Source organism: Plecotus auritus, assembly GCF_963455305.1.
Source record: "Plecotus auritus genome assembly, chromosome: 7".
NCBI classification, from domain to species: Eukaryota; Metazoa; Chordata; class Mammalia; order Chiroptera; family Vespertilionidae; genus Plecotus; species Plecotus auritus.
The window spans coordinates 10,388,644-10,411,348 of record NC_137774.1 but is presented as its reverse complement, the minus strand read 5'-3'; the positions used below and the strand labels follow the sequence as shown (position 1 = coordinate 10,411,348).

The following is a 22,705-nucleotide window of genomic DNA, read 5'->3' as shown; positions in this document are numbered from 1 at the left end:
TGGGATTGTTCTGAGGTGCACAGTTAGCAAAATATGCATTGGTTCAGAAGCTGTGGGGTTAACCGCCCAGAGCAACACCACCATCAAGTACTTCTGTAGATAGGAGAGCAAGGGTATTTAGTCCCTGAAAATGTGGGTTACTCCATTCTTTTTCCTCGTTTTTGGAAATGTAGCTACTTTTTCTGTGACTTGCTGTATCTGCCCAGAGTATTCACATGCAGACTCATTTCTTCCCCATTGGGTATTTGGTCTTATTTTGCCTTTCCTCCTTGTGAATGGCATCAGTATCTGCTTAGTTAACAGGTGGGCATCCTGCCATCTTTAGTGCCTCTGCCCAGTTCTGCCATGTTTAGCCTGCGTGTTTCTACCCCCACTCACCACTGCCAATCCTGGGACTTCTTTGACCAATGTTTTTCTCTTTCCTCATTTCCCTCTGGTAGTATCATCTAATGCCAGCACTCTGTTATCTAGGATTGCTTAAGAAAGAGGAGCCTGAACTGACTTGAGAGAATAGAGCTGAACTAAGAACAAGGGAGCTCCCTAAGAAAGAAGGCTTTGTATTTGCACGATGCCCTTTCCCCAGCCCTCAGGCCTCTCACCTGCTCTGTAGCACTCCTCTTTCTGGGGGCAGTTTATAGTGCTGGCTGCAAACAGGACCTCCTTTCTTTCTCAGGCTTCTCAGGAAGGAGACTGATGTGGGCCTCTTGTTACTGGGCAAGTGATTTGGAGTGGTTCTTGCATCAGAACCAGAGATTCCCTCTGGCTCCAGTTGCATTGACAGCAGAGAGGGGTCCCTTTGATGACAGCACTGAAAGGCTAGGAGGGGGAGAATGAGCCAGTGAGATGAACTCTAGACGCAAAAGATGGGGCAGGAAGAAGGGGCCATCTGAAAGAGCTAAACTGGGAGACAGGGTGTCTAGAAGGGAGAACTCGACCTTGGCCCGCGTGGGGAGGACCTGGAGCGATTGCCTTTCCTTCTCTGCTCTGTCTCTGATATTGCTTTGGATGGCAGATGATATGGATGTAAGAGTGCTCAGTTGGCTCTGCTTCATTAGTAAACAAGGCAGGTCTGAGGATCGATTAAGCCGAAACTGGAGATCCAAAGTCAAAATGACAAGGTCTTAAGGCCTTTCAGGCACCTCCTTTGAGCCATTTAGGTTTTTCCTCTTATTTATCTTTGAACTTCAATTAAGTGGCTTCTTAAGCTTCCTATGGTGACCTGTATAGCCTTCTGTAACCCTCAGCCCTTGTACAGTCAGCACCTTGTTTGGTTTCGTTTCTTCTTTAAAACAAAAGAGTCTTTTGTAGACTTCAGAGAAGACGAGTGTCTCCCCAGGAGAAAATGTGGGAGGGCACTACTGATTTCCTTTCATCCCTAACCTTGGCTTTCAAGTGAGGGTCTAGACACAGACGGCTTGTGTTGAGTACTTTAGCTGGATAGGAGGATTCATTAGGAGCAGAGGGTCTGGCCTTTGTTCCCTACAGTAGGAAGAATTGGAGGTAAAGAGAGGGTACGACTTCCTGTAGGGATTTGAGCTGCACCCTTCTTGTGCAATTTGTCTTTGAGTGAATTGACTTCTGGCTTTCCTGGAAAGGCGTGGCCAAGGGTCTTTGTTTCAGCTCTTTGGGAACACCTAGGACTTGGACAGGACTTTGGCTCCTGAAAGCCAGCCACCCGATGTTTGACCTCACACGAGTTTAAAGGGAATTGTTACTCCCAATCCCAAGGATAGACAGTTGGAGGGACGAGTTCTTCATGTGGATCTTTGGAAGCCACTTCTCCTTGGTGTTCAGTTAGGGAAGAAGAATTCTGAGCCTCAGCTTCTTGGAGAGTTGGCCCTGCAACTAAGCTGGTTCTTGGCCCAAGCCCTGAATGCCCTTGGAATTCTCTGACACCTTCCAGAGTAAAAGAGCTGGCTGGCTGGCTCATTTGAGGGCGGGAGCACTTGCTCTCTGGAAGGAAGCTACCCAGAGGCCTCTGGATGGAAAGGCCTGGTGGGTCCTCAGGGCCTCTGGGAGAAAATGTTTCTGTCTGCGATGCTGTTAAAGCCGGGAGGCCAGATTCCTCAGATGGGGCTCCAGTTTCCTCCCAAGGACAGATGTCTGCCATGGTGCCTTTTATTTTATGTCCTTCTGGATCTGTGACTTCCCATTGATACAGCTCTGCCATCCCGCTCCCCACACTACTTGCTCCATGGGGACTGACTTTGCCTTGGTCAGTGTCCGGAGCATCAGGCTGGGGGAAGAGTCCCCCTGAATCCATGCCTGCCCAGGGGCAGACTGTCTCCTGCTCTCTGCTGCCTTCTGCTGCTGCTTTTGAAAAGTGTTCTTTAGTCCCGCCAGACCCTGCCTTTTGAAGGAACACCTCTCCTTGCCCTTGGAGTGCTCTGTCCACCTCCTGTTCTGGGCCCTCTTCCTCTGCGGCTGCCGTACTTATCTCCCAAGGACAGATTTCTGCTCTCTTGGCAGAGAGAACCTCTACCGCTTCCCATGGACACACTTCTGCTACCCTGGCCTCCACACTGCCTGCTGCCTCAGAAGGGCCTTTGCTACTGTCAGAAGCTTGTGGAGACAGACCTCCACTGTCTTGACTCTCCCAGGGACACACAGCCTCCTGCTTCCTGTCTGCCCTCTCTGGCTTTTTCTCAACTGCCCCAACTCTGGGCTCTGGTTTTTCTGGAGCTTTCCCCTCCACTTGAGGTTCCCCTTTTCCGCTCTGTGTTGACGCTCCTTCTTCAGGGATTCTTTCAGTCACCTCCCAGGGACAGACCTCTGCTTTGATGCTGCTGTCAGGCTGATGAGCATCTGAGGCAGGAGCATCCCAGGGGCACACCTCAGCGTGCCTGCCCCCAAAGCTGACCAGTCTCTGAGAGCCAGCTTTCGGTTGGTCAGGGCACTCACTTTCGGGGCTGGAGGAACAGATTGCCGGGGCCACGCTCTCCCATGGACAGATAGACTCTAGCTCCTCGTTTGCTTTCTCTCCATCTTCAGTAGTGGCTTCTGCCTTTGAAGATGGAGCTTCTTCTTGGGTTATGTGTTCTTGGAGGGAATCTGTTTTGGGGTCTTGTATCAGGTCTCCTTTCTCCGCTACCTCATCATTGACTTCCAGGGAATGCCCCTCTGCCACTCCCCTACTCACACTGCTAGATGAGTCTGAGACCTTAGGGGCCTGAGCAGAGGGTTCCCTCAAGTCCTCCCAAGGACAAACAGCTTCCTGCTCTTGACTCAGTTTTGTCTCCCTTTTTGATTTGTCTTCATGCAGGGAGGTGAGTCTCCTCCTTTCTGGAGTTTTCTCTCTCTGCTCTGCTGAATCACTCCCCATCTCTCGTTCCAGTCCCTTCCCAGTAGCTCCTCCATTCACTTCCCAGGGACAGATCTTGGCTCTCTCATTGGTAGATGCTTCCTCTACTTCCCAGGGACACACCTCAGCTGGCTTGCCCCCCACGTGATCCAGTTCCTGGAATCCTGCTTTTGATGGGTCAGTATTCACAGTGTCTGAATGCTGGGAGGAGCTGCCTGGATCCACGCTCGCCCACGGACAAGTCCCCTCTCGCTCCCCAGCTGGCCTCTCTGGCTTCTTTGGAGCAGTAACAGCTGCCTCACTGGGTCCAGGATCTGCAGAATCCTTTCCTGTAATGTTTGGAAGTTTCCTAATGGCCTCACCTCCCAGAGCTTGTTCCTCCCCTGCTCCGACACTCACCTCCCAGGGACAGATCTCTGCCCTCTCAGCAGACAGGGTGTCCTCCACGTCCCATGGACAGATTTCGGCAGCTTTGCTTCCCACACTGCCTGACACCTGGAAACCGGCTTTGGGTCTCTCTGTGTCTTGAGGACCTGGTTGTGGATGGAATCTGCCAGGGTCCACACTCTCCCAAGGACAGACGGCTTCCCGCTTTTGGAGCTGTCCCTCAGGCTTCTCCCAAGCCGTGACATCTTTGATTCCTGGTGTTTCAGGCATTTTCTCCTTGTCCTTTTGAGGTTCTCCTCCTTTGGGTGCCTGTCTTGATGTCCAGTCCTCCGTTGCTTCACTTACCTCCCAGGGACAGATTTCTGCCTTTCCCTCTGGCCCGAGGTCTTCCCGTGGGCATCCCTGTGTGGCCCTGCTTCCTCCATCGCTGAGGAGCTGGCCGCCAGCTCTGGAGGAGGAATTGTCCGGACCGGGGCTGGAGCGCCCAGGGGCCGTGCTCTCCCTGGGACACAGCGACTCCTGCTGTGGACCCGATATCTGCACTGCTTTCCCAGTTTGTTCCCCTGTCTCCCCAAAGAGCCCGTTTCTGGAGGCTTGACCCTCTTCTTGGACAGACTCTCCACCGGTCCCCTGATGTAGCATTTCCTTCCCCACTTCCTCATCACCCAGCTCCCAGGGACAAATCTCTGCTTTCCTGATAGCAGGAGCCTCTCCTGCCTCCCGTGGGCACACCTCCGCAACGCTCCTCGGGCACTCTGGAGCTCCTGGGGCCTCCATAGAGACTGCTACGGGGCCACGGAAATCAGTCCTCTCCCATGAACAGAGAGACTCCAAGTCTCTGCCCAGTTTCTCTTCTTTCCCGGAGGTTGCTTTCTTGGGACTTTTCTGCTTTTCCTGGGGGAGCTTCTTCACTCCCTCCTGGGATGGTTTCTCATTCTCTCCTCCTTCACTTGCCTCCCGGGGACAGAGCTCTGCCTTGGCCACGTCAGGTGTACACGCTTCTGGGCCTGTGACTTTCTGTGGACACTTTCCCACCTCTTTAGCCTCCATACTGCCCCCTGCCTCAGACCTGCCCTTGGTTCTCTCAGAGTCCTGAGGGGACAGGTCCCTGGGATTGGCATTCTCCCAGGGACACACTGCCTCCTGCCCCCTGACCAGCCTCTCTGGCTTTTTCCGAGCCAGGGCAGCCACATCTTTAGGCTCGGGTTCTTCTGGGGCTTTCCCCCTCTCTCCTCGGGAGTCATCTAGATCTTGTCTTAATGCTCCCTTCTCCGGGCCTCCACTCACCTCCCAAGGGCAGATTTCAGCCTTGTTGCTCTCAGGCAGACTTGTTTCTGACTCGGGGACTTCCCAGGGGCAAACCTCTGCCACCCTGCGGCCAGCACTGCCCAGGTGCTGGAGGCCGGCTCTGAGCAGCTCCTGCCTCCCCGCAGGGGCTTCTTTTGCTTGCTCAGCACTTTCGTCCCCAACTGTGCCCTGCCTGACTTGCCTCAGTGTGGCAGGCCCTGTTCTACCTGCTCTCTCCACATTCCCCTCCCCTTGGCCCTGAGCTGTCCTCCTGCCTCTGTCTTCTTGTTCCCTGCTGCCCTCCTGGTGACAGACGTGGAGCATTCTGCTGGTGTGTGCATTCTGTTGGTTCTGGAGGGACTCCTCATCTTCGCAGGGGGCGAGGGCGACCTGCTTACTCACCATCTTGCGCCCGCCTAGCCTGGGGGACCTGGGGCATGCCCCCACCCCCTCTCCTGAAGCTCGGCCCTTGTCCTTCTCAGGACTCCCTTCCCCACTCCCCTTCTCCCTGTGTGTGCTCCGGGAACGGGTCAGAGCTTTGATAGCCAATCCCAGGCTGCGCACCGAACCCTGCTGAACAGGGGTCTTGAGGCTGTGGGATTTAGAAAAGATCTTGGGCCTGTCCTCGTCCACATCATCAGCTTCCCCCTGGAGACGCCTGTCCTCTGTGTCCCTCCCATTCTCCCCAGCACCCTTTTTCTCTACTGCGACAGAGAGGGCCCTCCAGAGCCTTGCCCGAGCTGGGCCAGGGGAGTGGTTGCCTCGCTCTGGCCCTGAGGGGCCTTCTTGAGCCACGTTGTCTTTCTTGACTGGCAGCTCTGCATTCTCCCAAGGGCAGATGAAGGTGAGTAAGCTGGGGCTTTGGGTGAGTATTGGGCCTGCCGCTAGGGCAGGGACCGGGGCCGGAACCGGGGCTGGACCTGGTATGAGAGCTGGAGCCAAGGTGGAAGTGGGAGACAGCATCCTTGGCTCTCCCAGGCAGGCCCCAGACAGGGCCGTGATGGGCGTGGACAGCTGATGCCGAATGGGTGAGTGAGTCAGCCTTCGGGCAGCCTCTTTCGGAAGCTTCCCAGGGGCATAGGAGCTGTCCATGCTGCTGCTGCTCTTGGCAGGGGAAGGTGGGGCTGACAGATGGGCCCCTCGAGCTCCCTCCAGCCTCCTGGCCGATGGCCTCCGAACTGGGCTCCAAACTGGACTCGCCAAGGCCGCTTCTGCCTTCTTTCTCTCCTCTCGTTCCTTTGCCTGCCGATAGCTCTCTTCCAGATAGGCCTGGCTGGCCACCAGCAGGGCCTTTTCCCCGGAGCCAGCCATGACACTGAGCGACTTCTGCAGGGAGGCAGGCCGGGCTCTGGGGAGCCTCTCTCCCACGGTCAGGTTGTGGGCGCTGGCCGACCTAAAGCCCAGGGCAGGAGGCCCCTCTGCCAACTCCCGGCTCTCCGCCCGGGAGGCCCTCTTGGCCAGCTTCCTCCTCAGCAGTGAGTCGAGGAGAGGTGGGTCCTGCTCCCCGCAGTGGTTGTGGTCATAGGTGCTGCGGGACTTGCGCAGGGCCCGTGGCCCCTCGGGTGCTTGGAGGCTGGAGCTGAGGAGCCTGCGGCGGGAGGAGCTGGGCAGGCTGCGGCGGCCTGGGGAGCCCGAGTCCCTGGAGTGCTGCCGGGCCAGGGCCTCGGGGAACTCGGCCAGGTACCTCATGAAGGAGCGGCCCAGGCCCTGGCGTGAGTTGCCCCGCTTCTTGGGCAGGTGGGGGTTGTTAGCAGCCATTTCCTTGGTCTTGTGGACCTCTAGCTGGGCATAGAGCTTCTTCAACTCGACCTGGGGGAGGGGAGGACCGAGGAGAGCAGAGCTGACATTGGGACCAATGGGCTAGTCTCTATCCATTGGCTGCACTGTATCCCCCTCAGCCCTTATTTAGACCATTTTCTCTGGGGGAATCGCTTCCCCCCAAGCTGTGTCCCTTCCTTGCTTTTAAACATCTCAGACCCTAGCCAGTTTGGCTCAGTGGATAGAGCATCGGCCCACAGACTGAACGGTCCTGGGTTCGATTCCAGTCAAGGGCATGTACCTCGGTTGCAGGCTTCATCCTAGCCCTGATTCGGGTGCATGCGGGAGGCAACCAATCGATGTGTCTCTCTCACCTCAATGTTTCTCTCTGTCTCTCCCCCTCCTTTCCACTCTCTCTAAAAATCAATGGAAAAATATCCTCAGGTGAGGATAAACCCAAAATAAATAAATAAATAAGTAAATAAATAATAAATATAAATAAGCCGCCCAGCCAGCATGGCTCAGTGATTGAGCATCAACCTGTGAACCAGGAGGTCACAGTTCAATTCCGGGTCAGGACAAATGCCTGGGTTTTGAGCTCAATCCCCAGTAGTGGGCGTGCAGGAGGCAGCCAATCAATGATTCTCTCTCACCATTGATGTTTCTATCTCTTCCTCTCTGAGATCAATAAAAATAAAAGAAACCTCTCAGAATTCACCACTCATTTCTGCAAGAGCAGCGCCAGCCTGGTTCCCAGACGGACCCACTCAGCTCTGAGGACGCAGTGTGCACTCACTTCCCTGGGGCACTGTAGGCTGAGGGGGGGCAGGAAACCTGAGTTTGAGGCTGCTGACTTAATGTGCCTCGAGGGTGCTTTCTTGACCTCTCTGAGCCTCTGCTTCTATAAAATAACAGTAACTGGCTGCCTAGTGTTTGCTTCCTTAGAAGGATTATGTGAGATTGAGGGACTAGTGCGTATGAAAAGTGCCATATTCAGGTGTAAATGATACAGTGGGGCCTTGAAAGTCTTTGGTACTTGGGATTTCTCCCCAGAGCCAGCACAGGGAGAGTAGATTGGTTGCTGCTCCACAAAGTGGAGGACCAGGGGTGGTGTGGCTGTGGCAGTGGCCATGGCCTCCATGCTCTCTGGGTTCCCTGCAGGATTGGGGTCTCAGTTCAGCCTGTACCCAGGGGGCAGGAGGCAGGGTAGGCAGAGCTCGGAGGGTGTAGAGGACACAAGGGGGAATGAGAGCCGGAGGCAGCTGGGACAAGGAAGGAATCGGGAGATGTAAACAAGTCAGGAGTAGAGGTGGGTCCCAGTGGAGGGGGAGGGGTGGACAGAATGGCTTCCTGAGGGTTCCCCACACTAGGTTTTATAAGACAACTAGAGGCTCGGTGCACAAAATTCGTGCACGGGCGTGGTGGGGGGGGATGTCCTTCAGCCCGGCCTGTGCCCTCTCACAATCTGGGACCCCTCAGATAGGGTCCCTAGGCCTGGCCAGGATCAGGGCCTATTAGAGCTTTCCTTCCCCCAGGGGCCGGCAGCTGGCCCTGCCCCCACCACTGCCACTGCTTGTCATCTGTGTGGCGCTGACCCCCCCCCCCCCTCTACAGGCAACAGGTGTGGGGTGTGATCACTTGGCTGGTCTGGGCCTCTCTCTATGGGGCAATCGTGGGGTGATGGCGGGGCCCTCCACCAATCACATTGCACCCGCCTTGGCTGGCCTGACGGCAGTGTGTGTCATAGTGTGGGCATCCAGACAGTCGGATGTTCTGCTGTTCGGTCATTTGGTCGATTTGCATAGTACACTTTTATTACTATTGACGGGCTTAGACCGCCAGGTCTCCTTATTTCCTACCCACTGAGCCCCTCGTTAGGGTTCCCAGGACTGTAATGATATCCCTAAGCAGCAAAGTGAGAGTACGGATGCGCTCCTGTGAGACTCAGGAAGAACTTCCTTCTCTAAGAGCCAAGTTCCGGGAAAGGGACCCTTGGTAGCCAATCACTGCCTGCCCGGCCCCAACTGACTAGAGCCACCCACTGCCCCAGTGTGCTGGAGACTCTTAGTCTGCCCCTTGTGATGCCCCTGCTGCTGGGGAGTGGGGGACATGGGATGAGGGCTCCACTCACGGCTCTGCCTCTAACTTTAGAGAGTCAGGGGAAGTAGCTCAGGGCCATGGTAGAGAAGGGAGGGAGGCAAGTCTTCGAGGGAAAGCTAGGAGCAGGGCAGCAGCGCTCCCTGCCGGGTCCCTGAAAGCTAGCACCAAAGGGAGGTGGAGAGGGCGGGGGGGGGGGGGGGGGGGCGGGGTGCGGAGAGGGCGGGAGGCGTGCACCTACCCGAATGTCTCCAGGGTCCAGGCTGCGTTCGCTCCAGGCGGAGACAGTGCTGCTGTTGAAGCAGGAGCCTGAGCGCTGCAGGTCCAGCTCGTCCTCATACTCCTCATCCACCATCTCCTCTCGGGGAGGAGCCCCCCACTTCCAGAACTGGCCAGGGAAATGGGCGGGAGTGGGAAAAGACTCGCCTTGGTCCCTGTTCACGACTCCCCACCCACCTGCCCCATGGAATAAGTCTTCATGAATCTTCACCCCCTCTCTGACTCGGAATTCCAGGGTCCAAAGGCTTTTGCTTCCTCTCATCCTCCCTGATCTCGAGCTTAAAAACCAGGGGGTCTCAACCTCCTGCCTCTGCACCTCCTGGCCATGTCTTCAGCTCCCCACCCCCTCTCTGTAACTGCTCCCAGGTGGTTTTCAGAGCCCTCCCACCTTAAAGCTTTGTTACAAAGACCCCTCCAGTCCTTCCTCTTACTCCCTTTGCCCAGGGATTGGAGGTAGCTTCCTCCCCCCAAGTGGGCTCCTTCCTTAGGATCAGAGCCCGCACACCCACAGGGTGTCTGTCCTTTTCACCGGGACCTGGGGATGGCACTGCTGCTGCTGCAGATCCACAGTGCCCCTCACGCGGGGTGGGCGGGGGGGGGCTGACTTATATCCCAGAGGAGGAAGAGCTCACCTTAGGGATGAAGAGCAGAGCAAGGGTGGCGGTGACTGTGCTGTGGGTGTGGAAGAAGAAGAGGAGGAGGGTCCAGTCCGGGTGCAGGGAGGGAACCAGCACAAACCTGAGAGTGTGATGGGAGGGAGATTCTTACTGTGGGTGGGCTGACCTCTTCCCCCTCCCCCACTCTCCCTTGCCCCAGCTCCAGCCTGATCTCCATGGAGCTGTGGGTGGGTGAGGAGGGCACTCTTCCTTCTCGCCCTCTCTGGGATGGAGGTCCTGCCTCAAGGAGCCCTGCCATACTCCAGCTCGCCTTCTCTGGCTGCCTATAGTACAGGCCTGTGCCCCGCAACCCTATTATGGATCACCTTGTGGGTGGATTCTGCCCCCACCACAGGGCCAGGTCCTTATGGACACACGGCAGGCATGCTCCTGGGACAGCTGAGATGGGAGGTGGGAGAGTCAGGGAGAACTGAGCAGGCGTGGGAGGGCACTTCCTCTTCCTGGGTGGTGGGTGAGACCTGGGGTATGAGAAGGGTATCTGCAGGGTAGGGAGAGAGCTACAGGCGGGGGCCTTCCTCACCTTGCTGAGGCATAGCAGTGTTGTAGGGATGGCCATGGGAGGGGGGTGCCCTCATCTAGGAGGAGCGAGGAGCAGTGTTGGGGGGCCTGCCCTCACCTGGCTGCATGGAAGGCAGCAGAGAGCAGCAGCTCGTTGTGCAGGGCGATGCCCATGTAGCGCGGCTCGTGGAAGGCGGAGGGCACCGCCCGCGTGGCGTAGCACAGGAAGCTGCCCCAGCATAGGAGCAGCATCTCGGCTGTGGGGAGCAGTGAGGGACAGAGCCAGCACCCCCTCAGCAACCAGCCTACCCCTTTCTCCGCGGGGTTTGCTGGGAGGAACCGGGGCAAGGGCTCCGGGTACAAGGCAGGAGGAGCTGGACCAGAGGACCCGCGAAGAGGCAGGGCCGGGCCCAGCGTGAGACTCACCAACAACCATGGTGTAGTCCCAGCGGTCTTGATGGCAGAGGTAGAAGTGGCGGCCCGTGGGCGTGTGGCCTTGGGTCACCAGGGGGGTGTGCAGCACCCCTCGCTCCAGGACCCTCACTGTCCACACAGCCAGGAAGCCCAGCACCAGCAGCAGGAGCAGCCCCAGACGCCGAAGCTGCTGCTCACTGCTTAGGTAGGGGCCCCGCTGGGCCACTCGAGACAGAAACAGCTGGAGCACTCTGCAGGGGTATAGATGGTGGGTGGGGGAGGGGAGGGCCTGGGAGAGGGGGCCGGGGCTCTGTCCTCTGACCATTGCTTCCCTGTTTCCCCATCCCTTCCATGGTTCGCTGCCTCCTGAACCCCAGCAAAGTGATGTGGAGGGGAGGACAGTAGTGATGGGGGCAGGCCTTGGGGACAGGGCGTGGAGCTGGTACGGATCAGACTGTGAAGAACTCCATTCCGCCAGTGAGCTGGGGTGGCGGAAGTGAGCAGCGTGAGAGCAAGGCCTGCTCCAGCCCCTACCTGTAAAGCTTGAGTATAATGGTGCCGTAGACAATGGCAAAGCCCAGCAGCCGCACCCAGCGGAGAGCGATGCAGCGGAATACGCTGGGCTTGAAGTACAGGATGAAGACCTGTTTGGGGGGGTGAGGGGGACAAAAATGGCTGCTTTCCACTGCACTCCTACTATGTGCCAGGCCTCCTAACACCCTTGTAATAGAAGCATCATCACCTCCATTCTGCATAGGAGCAGCTTAAGAATCAGAGAGGTGCCCTGGCCGGTGTGGCTCGGTTGGGCCTTGTCCCATGCACAAAAAGTGTGCTGATTCGATGCCACATGCTCGGGTTGTGGGCTCAAGCCCCTGTAGGGGGTGTGCAGGAGGCAGCTGATCTGCTACCCTCTCCCATCGATGGTTCTTTCTCTCTCCCTTTCCCTTCCTCTCTCTCTCAAAAAAAGAAATCAATAATAAAAAAAATATTTATAAAGAAGAATCTGAGAGGTTAGGTAACTTGTCCTAAGTCACACAGTGGGTCATAGAGATCTTTTAAGCTTGGGCTGTTTGCTTCCAGAGCTCACTAGGCCAGCCTGCCATTTATTGATCTGAATAGGGGGATTTGGAGGTCTCTTACCCCGCCCGCCCCCGACAGGGCAGAGAAGAAGCATTCTGGGGTTTGGAGGGTTCCACGCTGGGGCTGTGGGGACCCTGGGGGGTGGAGGTCAGCCTCTGGCCACAAACTCACAGGGAAGTAAAGCAGCAGGGATCCAAAAAGGATGGTTTCCAGCAGGACAGCTCCGGATGCCCGGATCCTCTGTGAACCCAGGAACAAGAGAAGCGGGTAAGCAGGGCAGTGGGAGGACAGCCTGGATGACAGTGCGGGAGGGTCTCAGACCTGTTTTAGGGGTCACTCAGTGGTCCGGGGCTAAGACTTTACCCCATAACATTAGCTCCACCCTCCATCCACAGCCGCACTCCTATTCCCATCACAGGCTCTTAGCTCCCCTGGCACAAAGCCTGGCTAAGGCCCTGGTTTCAGCCCCCACCAGCCTGGCCCCATTCTCCTCCCCACCCCAGCCTGGGCCTTGCTGCAGACCTGGGCTCAGATCAGAGGCTGCTGAAGCTGGGAGGCACCTCATGCATCCCTCCAAGCTTTGGTTCAGACTGCTCCCTGGTCTAGAGATCTCCATCCCTGCCCAGTAACCATCTGGTAGAACTTCAGATGGCACATTCTCCAGAAAGTCTTTCCCATGTCAGCTCAGGCAGGACAACTGGGTCCTTTCCTGGGCTGCCACAGAAGCCAACACTTAACTCTGTCCTCAACCCTGTCTCGCTGCGCTGTCATTTTATTTGCATGTCTGTTTCCTCCATTCACCTGGGAGCTCCCTAAGGGTCCAGATCACGTCCCCTAGTAGCTACACACTATTTGAATCAAGTCAAGTGCCTTCATTTTACAGGTGAAAGAACAGGTCTAAGTGGTGAGGTCACTTACCTAATGTCACACATGGTGTTAGATTAAGAATCCAGACCAGAACCCATTTCTCCCCAATTCTAGTAGCCTCTGGTCTCGTTGATGCTAGGGACCCAAGATGGGTAGGACGTGTGTGTAGAAGAGAGACGTGGAGCCTTGCTTACCTTGCTCTGGCGCCAGCGGTAGGAGACCAGCATGCTCAGGAAGACAGTGAACATGCAGCAGGCCTGGCAGGCCAACACTGCTGCCCGCAAAGCCAGGGCCTCCTCTACCAGGCATGGCGTGGCATCCATGCAGCTGGTGCAGCCCTCAGCACAAGGCTGGCACTGAAGCAGCCTTCCGGAGCTGCCTTGCGGGGACCCAAATTGCCCGGTAGGCTGGGTGGCATTCTCCTCTAACCCTATAAAGAACAAGATGGGCGCAGAGAGAGCAGCATGGCTGGGGCATGCTGAGATCCTAGCCTTCTCTCCCAATGGTCACCACAGCCCTCTTCCTGCCCTCCTGTGGTGGCTCTTGGATAGGGTCAGGAGGGGAGGAATGAGGAAGGACTCCACAATTACATACCCCTGGAGAGGCTTGCCCCGTAGAAGCCAGGTTGGCAGCGGCAGAGGTAGCGGCCAAGGACAAAGCCCTGACTCTCCAGAGGGATGCACTGTGGGAATGACAAAAACAACAACAAAAAACACACACAATAGATATTTGTATGGGGCTTCCCCTCCTGGTAAGAGATGGAGGATCCATCTACCTTCCTATCCATTGCACCTGGGTCCACACTAGGGCATCTCACCAGAAGCCCTCCTTAGTCCCAGGGAAGCCTTCCCTCTGTGGGGACCCTACTGTACCCCACACCCACTGCCACTCCTCTCCAAGAGACACCCAAGCAAAGAGGATGGGGCTAGACCCGTGGTCGGCAAACTGCGGCTCGCGAGCCACATGCAGCTCTTTGGCCCCTTGAGTGTGGCTCTTCCACAAAATACCACGGCCTGGGCGAGTCTATTTTGAAGAAGTGGTATTAGAAGAAGTTTACGTTTAAAAAATTTGGCTCTCAAAAGAAATTTCAATCGTTGTACTGTTGATATTTGGCTCTGTTGACTAGTGAGTTTGCCGACCACTGGGCTAGACCACCCTTTTATTCAGACCAGCAGTGACAGGAGCCTCACAGGTCCCATTTCCCAGTGCCCAGCTGCGGGAGGTGGAAGTAGGAAGAACTCTGAGCCCAACCACACCTGTGTGCCCGCATCCTGCTTCAAAGGGTGCCTTCAGCCTCCCTCTTGGGCATAACAGTGGATTGAAAAGGCTCCCACAGAGGAGTGGCTTCCTCCATCAGGGGCCATCTGGCCTTGGCACAGGCCTGCTATCCCCAGCCCTAATGCCAGGCTAATGCCAGGCTGGTGGGATGCCAAGGCCAGCTCTTTATTCCACCTCCGCCTATTACTATTTACCCAGCAGCGGAGAGAGCAAACCTCAGAGCTAGGTGAGGATGATGAGCACATGGACGAAACCAGATCTACTGTAGGGGAAGGCTAGAAACAGCACTAGGCAAAGGAAAGGGTGAGCGCTCAGAGATGCTTTTTTTTTTTTAAATTTTAATATTTTGTGTATATTTTTATTGATTGAAGGGAGAGGGGTATAGAGATAGAAACATCAATGATGAGAGAGATTCATTGATCAGCTGCCTCCTGCAACCCCACTCCTCCCCTCATCCCCTACTGGGGATTGAGGCCCGCAACCAGGGCATGTGCCCTGACTGGGAATAGAACCATGACTTCCTGGTTTGTGCGTGAATGCTCAACCACTGGCCAGGCAAACCCTTGGAGATTCTATACCCAGCTCAACTTCACCAAGAAAGGTTAGAAGGTGCTGCTTCTGAAGTCGTGGCCCAGCTTCCCCTCTTGCCTGAACCACCGGAACACGTCCTGCTCTTGCCACCGTCTGCACAATCAGACTAAAGCCTGCCCGGAGGTGTGAATGTGGCTAGGATTTAAAATGCACCGGACAGTAGGGTCCCCTCTCTGTCCCTGGACTTACAGCTTCAAACACATGTGCCTTGAAGAGCAGCAGATGCCCCAACTGGCCCCAGGGCTGCAGGGCTCGCCTTGGCTTCGGTCTAGCTCAGGAACAAGCATGTAGTCAGTGTGACTGGAGCAGGTTAGTGCACTGGCCTCCCAGTTCCCCAGTACTGGGCTTGCAGGATGACCAGCCATTGCTTTCCATTATCCAGACTCTTCTGTATCCATGGCTTTGATTCTGCTGGCATCTGGCCTGGGTTCCATCACCTATACCATCCCAGAGCTCTTCAAGCTCCTGCTTTGGTCAGATTCCTCCCACACCTCAACCAGCAATTCCACTTATTTCAACAAACACCAACTGAGCATCCCTGTGGGTCAGAAGGAGCCTGGAGCTCTGGTGACATGACATGACAATGTGGTCCAGGAGAAGGGGAGGGAATGACTAATAGAGGCTCAGAAGATGGTCCTGGAGAGGAACCCTGGAGCCCCCAGTACCAGAAGGGACAGCAGACAGGGAAGCTCACTGACATTTCAAAGAAATGAGGGTGGCTGTCTTGGGTAAAGGGTGGAGGTAGGCTGTATATGTCCCCACTTTTTAAAAGCCTGGAAACCCATTTTTAGCTCATCACTAGGAGCCCCCCTGAAGCCCTGAAAGGCTGGTGTGCCTTTGTCAGCTGCTCCTGGGAGCTGGGTGGTGGCAGTGATGAGAAAGGGAGGCGTCAGGACCCTATGTCCCCCCCACACACACACACACACTTATCCTTACCTGGGTGCTGTTGAGATCACACAGGTGCGTGTTAGAGTACCATCCTGGGCCGCTGGCACACTGATTGATGTCCACCGTCTGAAGATCTATGTCCACCTGCACCTGCCCCCTAGGGCAGTGAACTGGCAGTTAGAGGCATAGTGAAGGCTGCCAAGGTAGACATGTGTTCTTGGGCCCCAAACTATGGGCAATGCAAGCTCTTCAAACTAGCACAGTGGTTGCAGTGTGTAGAGCGAGGGCACACGTGCATCCCATTCCTCCAACGCTAGTAACCCTCACTGTCTCTGTAGGCAACATCCCTCTCCCGCTAGGTCATCTCCCATCCCCATCCCTCAGCTTTTCAACATCCTAGCATTTCCTGGTTTCTATCAATTGGTAGAGGGAGGGGGCATCTCAAGACATTTGGGAGCTGGGACTTTGATGATCTGTTTGAAGGGGATTTTCACACGTTCCAACTGCATGTAAACACACACACACACACACACTCACACACATACACATTTGGAACTCAAGTATTAACCACCCCTTACTCTGCCCAAACCAGGTCTGAATTTGTTATAGCAAAGGAGATATGGAATGGAGAAGCCCTGAGTTAGAGCTGACGGGCCCAAGGGCTCCCAACCCCTGCTCTGGTTGAGTGGGGAGAGAGCTGGCGGGGAGCCGAGCTTCCTGCCGGCAGCAGGGAAGCCCTGCTGGGGACAGTGAAGGGGGACAGTCACTGGAAAAACAATGCTGATGGTTGAATGTCTTGAAGTGCTGTGCCCATTGGCTGCCTCCTTCCCACCAGGACTCCCAATCACCTCTTTATCCTGGTTGAGGGGGGTCAGTTATTTGAGGGGTATCACAGACTTCTGGGCCAGGACAGTCAGGAGAGTGGAACTTAACTTGATATAAGAATATAGCCATTGGGAGTGACCTGAGGACCTGGCCAACTGCTGAGCAGAAGGGGCAGTGGTTTCAAGTACCTCCCCTCCCCCAGCCAAGAACTTTCCTTCTCTTGGAAAACCCTCCTTCTGCAGCTCTGGATTGCTAGAAAGCAGCGGGTTCAGCTCCTGAAGTGCCCACCTGGCTCCTCCAACATGCCTGGTGCATTATCATTGTCATCCACACCCAGCCCTCTCACGCTTCTTATGCTCAGACCTGGGGGCCGAGCCCTACACCTGGCTATATCCACACATCTTACATCTGTGCACACACAAATGTGTATCCCTATGCGTGAATACATTGATTCATACACAGTACACAGTATGTACACTCACACCTGTATGTGTTGACACAGTTACACATACAGAGTCAACTGCAAATACACACTGCTGAATGCAAGTATACACATCTGTGTCCCCCAGACACACATGTGCATGTTAAATGGCCCATGCACGGCTGGGTGGACTTGGGCCTCCATCCCCCAAACCCACAAATGCATCGAATCCTGAACAAACCCACTTACCTGATCTCCGGGCTGAGGTCTGGCTTGAGTCCATAGAAGGTGGCCGAAAGAGTGAGGAGCCAGCCTGGGCGAAGCCGGCCCTCCTGGCATTCCAGGAAGGGAGGAGACAGCCTTACATGCTGCATGTCCCCCAGATATCCATCTCCCCGTGGCCACTTGGGGCTTCCGAGGCTCCCTAGGTCATTGGTCAGCACCCGCTTCTGCAGGGCAGGGGTGTCCAGGGCCCGGGTTAAGCTCTCTTCCAGGACCCGATTCCCAGACAAGTCCTGAAGGATGGTCTCCTCTCCCATTCGGGTGGCCTGCAGGGCCAGCTGCAGGTGGCTGGCTCCTGGTGGAGGTTTAAAGGTCAGCAAAGCCCGGTATGCCCTTGGGTCCCCCTCGGCCACGCTGCGGACCAGTGCCTGGTACCACTCCACATCCTCCTCCACACTGGACTCGCGGATGTCGTTGGCTTGTAGCAGCATGTTGAGGAAATTGGCGGCCTGGGTAAGGGTGCCCGCTGCCCTCCCTAAGATTGGGGGAAGTCCTGGACTGGCTTCTGCCCCTTGGGCTTCATAGCGCTCACTGCAATTAGCCTCCAACAGCTGTTGAGCATCTCCGGAGTAGAGAAAAGCCAGGGCTGCTTCAGCCCCCTCCGGGGCCACCCTCATGGGTACATATCCTGGCCTGACTTGGGAGGACAGCGGGGGCAGAGAGCGGAGGGGCCGCAGACCCCCCAGAGCCCAGGCACAGAGGAAACAGCAGCCCAGCAGCCCCCACACCGGAGGGAGCATGACCACTTGCCTGGTGCCCATCCTTGGGGCAGCGCTCCGGGAGCCTGGGGGATTTGGTGGCTCAGGAGAGCCCAGGTAGGGAGTGGCTGCAGTCTGGGACTGCCTGCCTTCCCGCCTCCTTTCCTCGCTTTCTCTTTTCCTCTCCCCCTCTTCCTCTCTACTTGTGCTGTCTCGCCTGTTTCTTCTTTCTAATGTCATCAGCTGGCTTCTGGACTTAGGCACGAGGGCTCTGCACCTCTTCTCCGTGTGGCTCCCATCGCAAACCCTCTAATCCTGACACACCGCTCTTCCCTCCCCCTCTTACCCAATGTTTGGGCTCCCTCCCCGCCCCCCCATTCTCCACCCTACATCTGTTCCAGAGAGAGATAGATGGGAAGGGAGAGGGGAGAGGAAGGGACCAGTCATTCTCTCTCTCCCTCCCTCTCTTCCTGCCTCCCTCTGCCCTTTGCTCCATTATGAGAGATGGGGAAATCCGGGATGGGATGTCATGGCAACCGCAGATGAGCCCGTGCTCCCCTCTCCACCCCTCCCCGCATTCCGCCTCCTGGCAGCAATTGCGATGGGCATGATAAAGGGGCAAGCTGCACCTCCTGGCAATCTGCTTTGGCTGCCTCTACCCCCTGGACAGCATGCTGCTGAACTGGAATTTGAGATTGGGGATGGCGAGGATGGGAAGCTGAGATTCATATAACTATGATTGCACAGACTGTGGCAGTTTATAAAGTGTTTTTCATTTGCGTTACCTCAATGAATCTTCCCCACAACTATATAAGGTGAATATTCTTTTTAAAAAATATATTTTTTTATTGAGTCAGAGAGGAAGGGAGAGGGAGAGAGAGAGAAACATCAATAATGAGAGAGAGCTCCCGCCTCCACCTCCGTCGCGGCTCGTGGTCGTCCCGCCAGGGCTCTGTCGCGGGGGCTCCCCCAAGAGCTGGTGGCCGAGGCCATGACCAGGGGCCGGTTGCTGGTGGTGGGCACGGGCGGCATCGGCTATGAGCTCCTCAAGAACCTCGTGCTCACCGGATTCTCCCACATCGACCTGATTGATCTGGATACTATTGATGTCAGCAACCTCAACAGGCAGTTTTTGTTTCAAAAGAAACATGTTGGAAGATCAACGGCCCAGGTTGCCAAAGAAAGCATACTGCAGTTTTACCCGAAAGCTGATGTCATAGCCTACCACGACAGCATCATGAACCCCGACTATAACGTGGAATTTTTTCGACAATTTATATTGGTTATGAATGCTTTAGGTAACAGAGCTGCCCGCAACCATGTTAATAGGATGTGTCTGGCAGCTGACGGCCCTCTTATCGAGAGTGGAACTGCTGGTAATCTTGGGCAAGTAACTACTATCAAAAAGGGTGTGACTGAATGTTATGAATGTCCTCCCAAACCAACTCAGAGAACTTTTCCTGGCTGTACAATTCGTAGCACACCTTCAGAACCTATTCACTGCATTGTTTGGGCAAAGTATTTGTTCAACCAGTTGTCTGGGGAAGAAGATGCTGATCCAGAAGTATCTCCTGACAGAGCTGACCCTGAAGCTTCCTGAGAACCAATGGAAGCTGAAGCAAGAGTCAGAGCATCAAGTGAAGATGGTGACATTAAGCGTATTTCCACAAAGGAATGGGCTAAATCAACTGGACATGATCCAGTTAAACTTTTTACCAAGCTTTTGAAAGATGGTATCAGGTATCTGTTGACAATGGACGAACTATGGCGGAAAAGGAAACCTCCAGTTCCATTGGACTGGGCTGAAGTACAGAGTCAAGGAGAAGAAATCAATGCAGCAGATCAACAAAACGAACCCCAGTTAGGTCTAAAAGACCAGCAAGTTCTAGATGTAAAGAGCCATGCACGTCTTTTTTCAAAGAGCATTGAGACTTTGAGAGTTCATTTAGCAGAAAAGAGGGATGGAGCTGAGCTCATTTGAGACAAGGATGACCCATCTGCAATGGATTTTGTCACCTCTGCTGCAAACCTCAGGATGCATATTTTCCGTATGAATATGAAGAGCAGATTTGATATAAAATCAATGGCAGGGAACATTATTCCTGCTATTGCTACTACTAATGCGGTGATTGCTGGGTTAATAGTATTGGAAGGATTGAAGATTTTATCAGGAAAAATAGACCAGTGTAGAACAATTTTTTTGGAATAAACAACCAAACCCAAGGAAGAAGCTCCTTGTGCCTTGTGCACTGGATCCTCCCAACCTTAATTGTTACGTATGTGCCAGCAAGCCAGAGGTGACTGTGCGACTGAATGTCCATAAAGTGACCGTTCTCACATTACAAGATAAGATTGTGAAAGAAAAATTTGCTGTGGTAGCACCAGATGTCCAAATCGAGGATGGGAAAGGAACAATCCCAATATCTTCGGAAGAGGGAGAGACAGAAGGTAATAATCACAAGAAGTTGTCAGAATTTGGAATTAGAAATGGGAGCCGGCTTCAAGCAGACGACTTTCTTCAGGACTACACTTTATTGATCAACATCCTTCACGGTGAAGGCCTAGGAAAGGATGTGGAATTTGAAGTTGTTGGTGATGCCCCAGAAAAAGTGGGGCCCAAACAAGCTGAAGATGCTGCCAAAAGCATAACCAATGGCAGTGATGATGGAGCTCAGCCTTCAACATCCACAGCACAAGAGCAAGATGATGTGCTCATAGCTGATTCAGATGAAGAAGGTCCTTCAAATAATGCTGACATCAACGCAGAAGAGAGAAGTCGCAAGAGGAAACTGGACGAGAAAGAGAGTATCAGTACAAAGAGGTCACGCACAGAACAGACAAAAGAGCTTGATGATAGTATAGCATTAGACTGAACAGCAGTGCCTCCAACGGAACCCTCTGGCTGCATGGATCACCCAGCGTCCTTTGTTCCAAAGGGAAAAAGTGGAGCCCAGGGACTTGAGGATGATTCTGCTCCCTTCGAAAGCACTCAGTTTGCTGGAACTCTCAGGCACATTGCGGAATGCTGTATGGAAGCAGGAACGTAGTTTTAAAACCCTCTGAACAAAGCGTTTGCATCACTAGCCAGGAGAAGAAACAACACAATGCATGTTGCCTTTCTAATGTAAATATTCTTAGGTATCATTTAATAGTTTAAAATGTTGTGGTTTAGTAAAGTTGATACCTGGTGATAAGTATTATGCCTTTATTTTTGGTTAGAAAAAGAATTATTTTTAGCCTAGCTCTAACCATTTTCATACTCTTAACTGAAACAGATTTAAAAAAAGTATCAGGTGCTGTATTGAAACTTGTTTTTTAAATATGAACTGGCACTATGTATATTGATGTAAAACAATGTTAATTTACTCAAGTTTTCAGCTTGTACTGCCTGGTATGTCTGTGTAAGAAGCCAATTTTTGTGTATTGTTACAGTTTCAGGTTATTTATATTTGATGTTTTGTAAAACTCAAATACAACTATACTGCACTTAATGGACCAAATAAAATGGCCTCTGCATACTTGTTGTAAAAAAAAAATAATAATAATGAGAGAGAATCATTGATCAGCTGCCTTCTGCATGCCTCACACTGGGGATCGAGCCAACAACCCAGGCACCCGCCCTGACCAAGAATCAAACCGTGACCTCCTGGTTCATAGGTTGATACCCGAACACTGAGCCACGCCAGCTGGGCACCATTCCATATTCTTAGTATTACCAGTTACCATTATTTAAGTCTAAAACACACTGGATGAAGACATAATAGTGAGTTATTTTTCCCCTCAAGAAGCTTTTCATAGTAATAACAACTAACATTTGTACAGTGTTTTAGCATTTACATGTAAGTCATTTAATCCCCACAACAGCCCAGTGGAGGGAGATTATTATTGACCTGCTTTTACAATGAAACACAGGTTCAAAGATGTTTAATTATTTGCTCTTAGTCATACATTCAGGAAATGGCATGATTAGGATTCAAACGAGATAGCAGGGCTCCAGTGGGACAGGGACTGAGCCTCTCTCACTCATCACTGTACCCTGAAGCCTGGCCCATTGCTGAGAGACTGAAGTGAACCTCGGGACTGGTTTACATGATCTGAATTGTTCTTCACAAACTATAAAAACTAGGGTCCTACCACTCAGGGGCCACTTTTATAGCCTTCAGTGAAAGAGGTTTGTGTGGACACAAAATCTGCTCAATGAACATACCCCCACCCAACTCATATACAGATATACCTCCTTTGCTTGCATCCACAGGCCTGGACATTCACGGAAATGGAGAAAGGCAGCATTCCTTGTCCTCCTTTCAAAAGAGGCTGTGTGCATTCCCTGGGCCGCTGTGTACTTGGGACAGGTGGAAATACTCCAGGTGGCAGACCATCTCCCTCTCAGGCCAAAAACGCAGAGGACAGCAGAGGGCGCTGCAGAGCTACAGACTGCGTTCTCTGGTAATCTGGTCTGGGGCCAGAGCTTTCCAGAAACAGCCAGGGATTTTAGGTGGTCTTGGTAGGCCCCAGGTGTTCTGTGATCCTATAGCAATTTCTCTTCGTTTCTCCAGAAACCTCAGTGACACTAGAGAATAAAATATTTGGCATCAGGCAGGGATGATTCTGAATACCACTGCAACTTTTGAATTGTGGTGATCTTAGGTGAATAACTGAGTTTCAGTTTCTTCACGGGCAAGGAAGGATATTAATTCTGTTGGGCGGCGGAATGAGATGAATTTGTATCAAGAGCCATAAGGTGTGAGGTTGAACAAACATTCAATACTTATTATCAAGGGCGTACTCTGTGCCCAGAAAGAGTCCTTGGCACTGAGAGTGCACGATGGGCAAATGTGGCCCTGACCTTCATGGAACGGACAGTTTAGTAATGAAGAAAGACTTCAATCCAACAACTCCACAGATGACAAATTATATCTGTGTAATTAAGTGCAACAAAGGAGTGGTCCTGGACCTCAGGACCTAAGGAGGAAGTGCTCAGGCAGGGAGATTTCCCTGAGGTAGTAAGAAGTGCAATCTGAAGAATGAGTAGACATTTACTAAGCAGAAAGAGAGGAAAAAGCCTTTCAAGGAAAGG

The 22,705-nt window shown here is 53.7% G+C and overlaps 2 protein-coding genes across 2 annotated transcripts; one reads left to right on the top strand and one right to left on the bottom strand.

Annotated features, from left to right (window-relative positions):
- Window positions 1–71: 71 nt before the first annotated feature.
- GPR179 (G protein-coupled receptor 179) lies at window positions 72–17,691 on the bottom strand (the record flags this gene model as incomplete). The annotated part of the gene is made up of 11 exons (XM_080678375.1): window positions 72–6,784; window positions 9,072–9,218; window positions 9,742–9,847; window positions 10,403–10,541; window positions 10,711–10,949; window positions 11,233–11,342; window positions 11,950–12,018; window positions 12,840–13,075; window positions 13,240–13,327; window positions 15,451–15,559; window positions 16,898–17,691. 11 exons carry the CDS (start codon window positions 17,689–17,691, stop codon window positions 1,712–1,714), a joined length of 7,110 nt encoding a protein of 2,369 aa, XP_080534501.1. The 3' UTR covers window positions 72–1,711.
- Window positions 17,692–18,583: 892 nt separating this feature from the next.
- On the top strand, window positions 18,584–20,891 carry LOC308254131 (SUMO-activating enzyme subunit 2-like). Its single transcript, XM_080680065.1, is given in 4 exon segments — window positions 18,584–19,225; window positions 19,229–19,606; window positions 19,610–19,831; window positions 19,833–20,891. Coding segments are annotated over 4 exon segments (1,875 nt in total). The 5' UTR covers window positions 18,584–18,619; the 3' UTR covers window positions 20,502–20,891.
- Window positions 20,892–22,705: the final 1,814 nt, after the last annotated feature.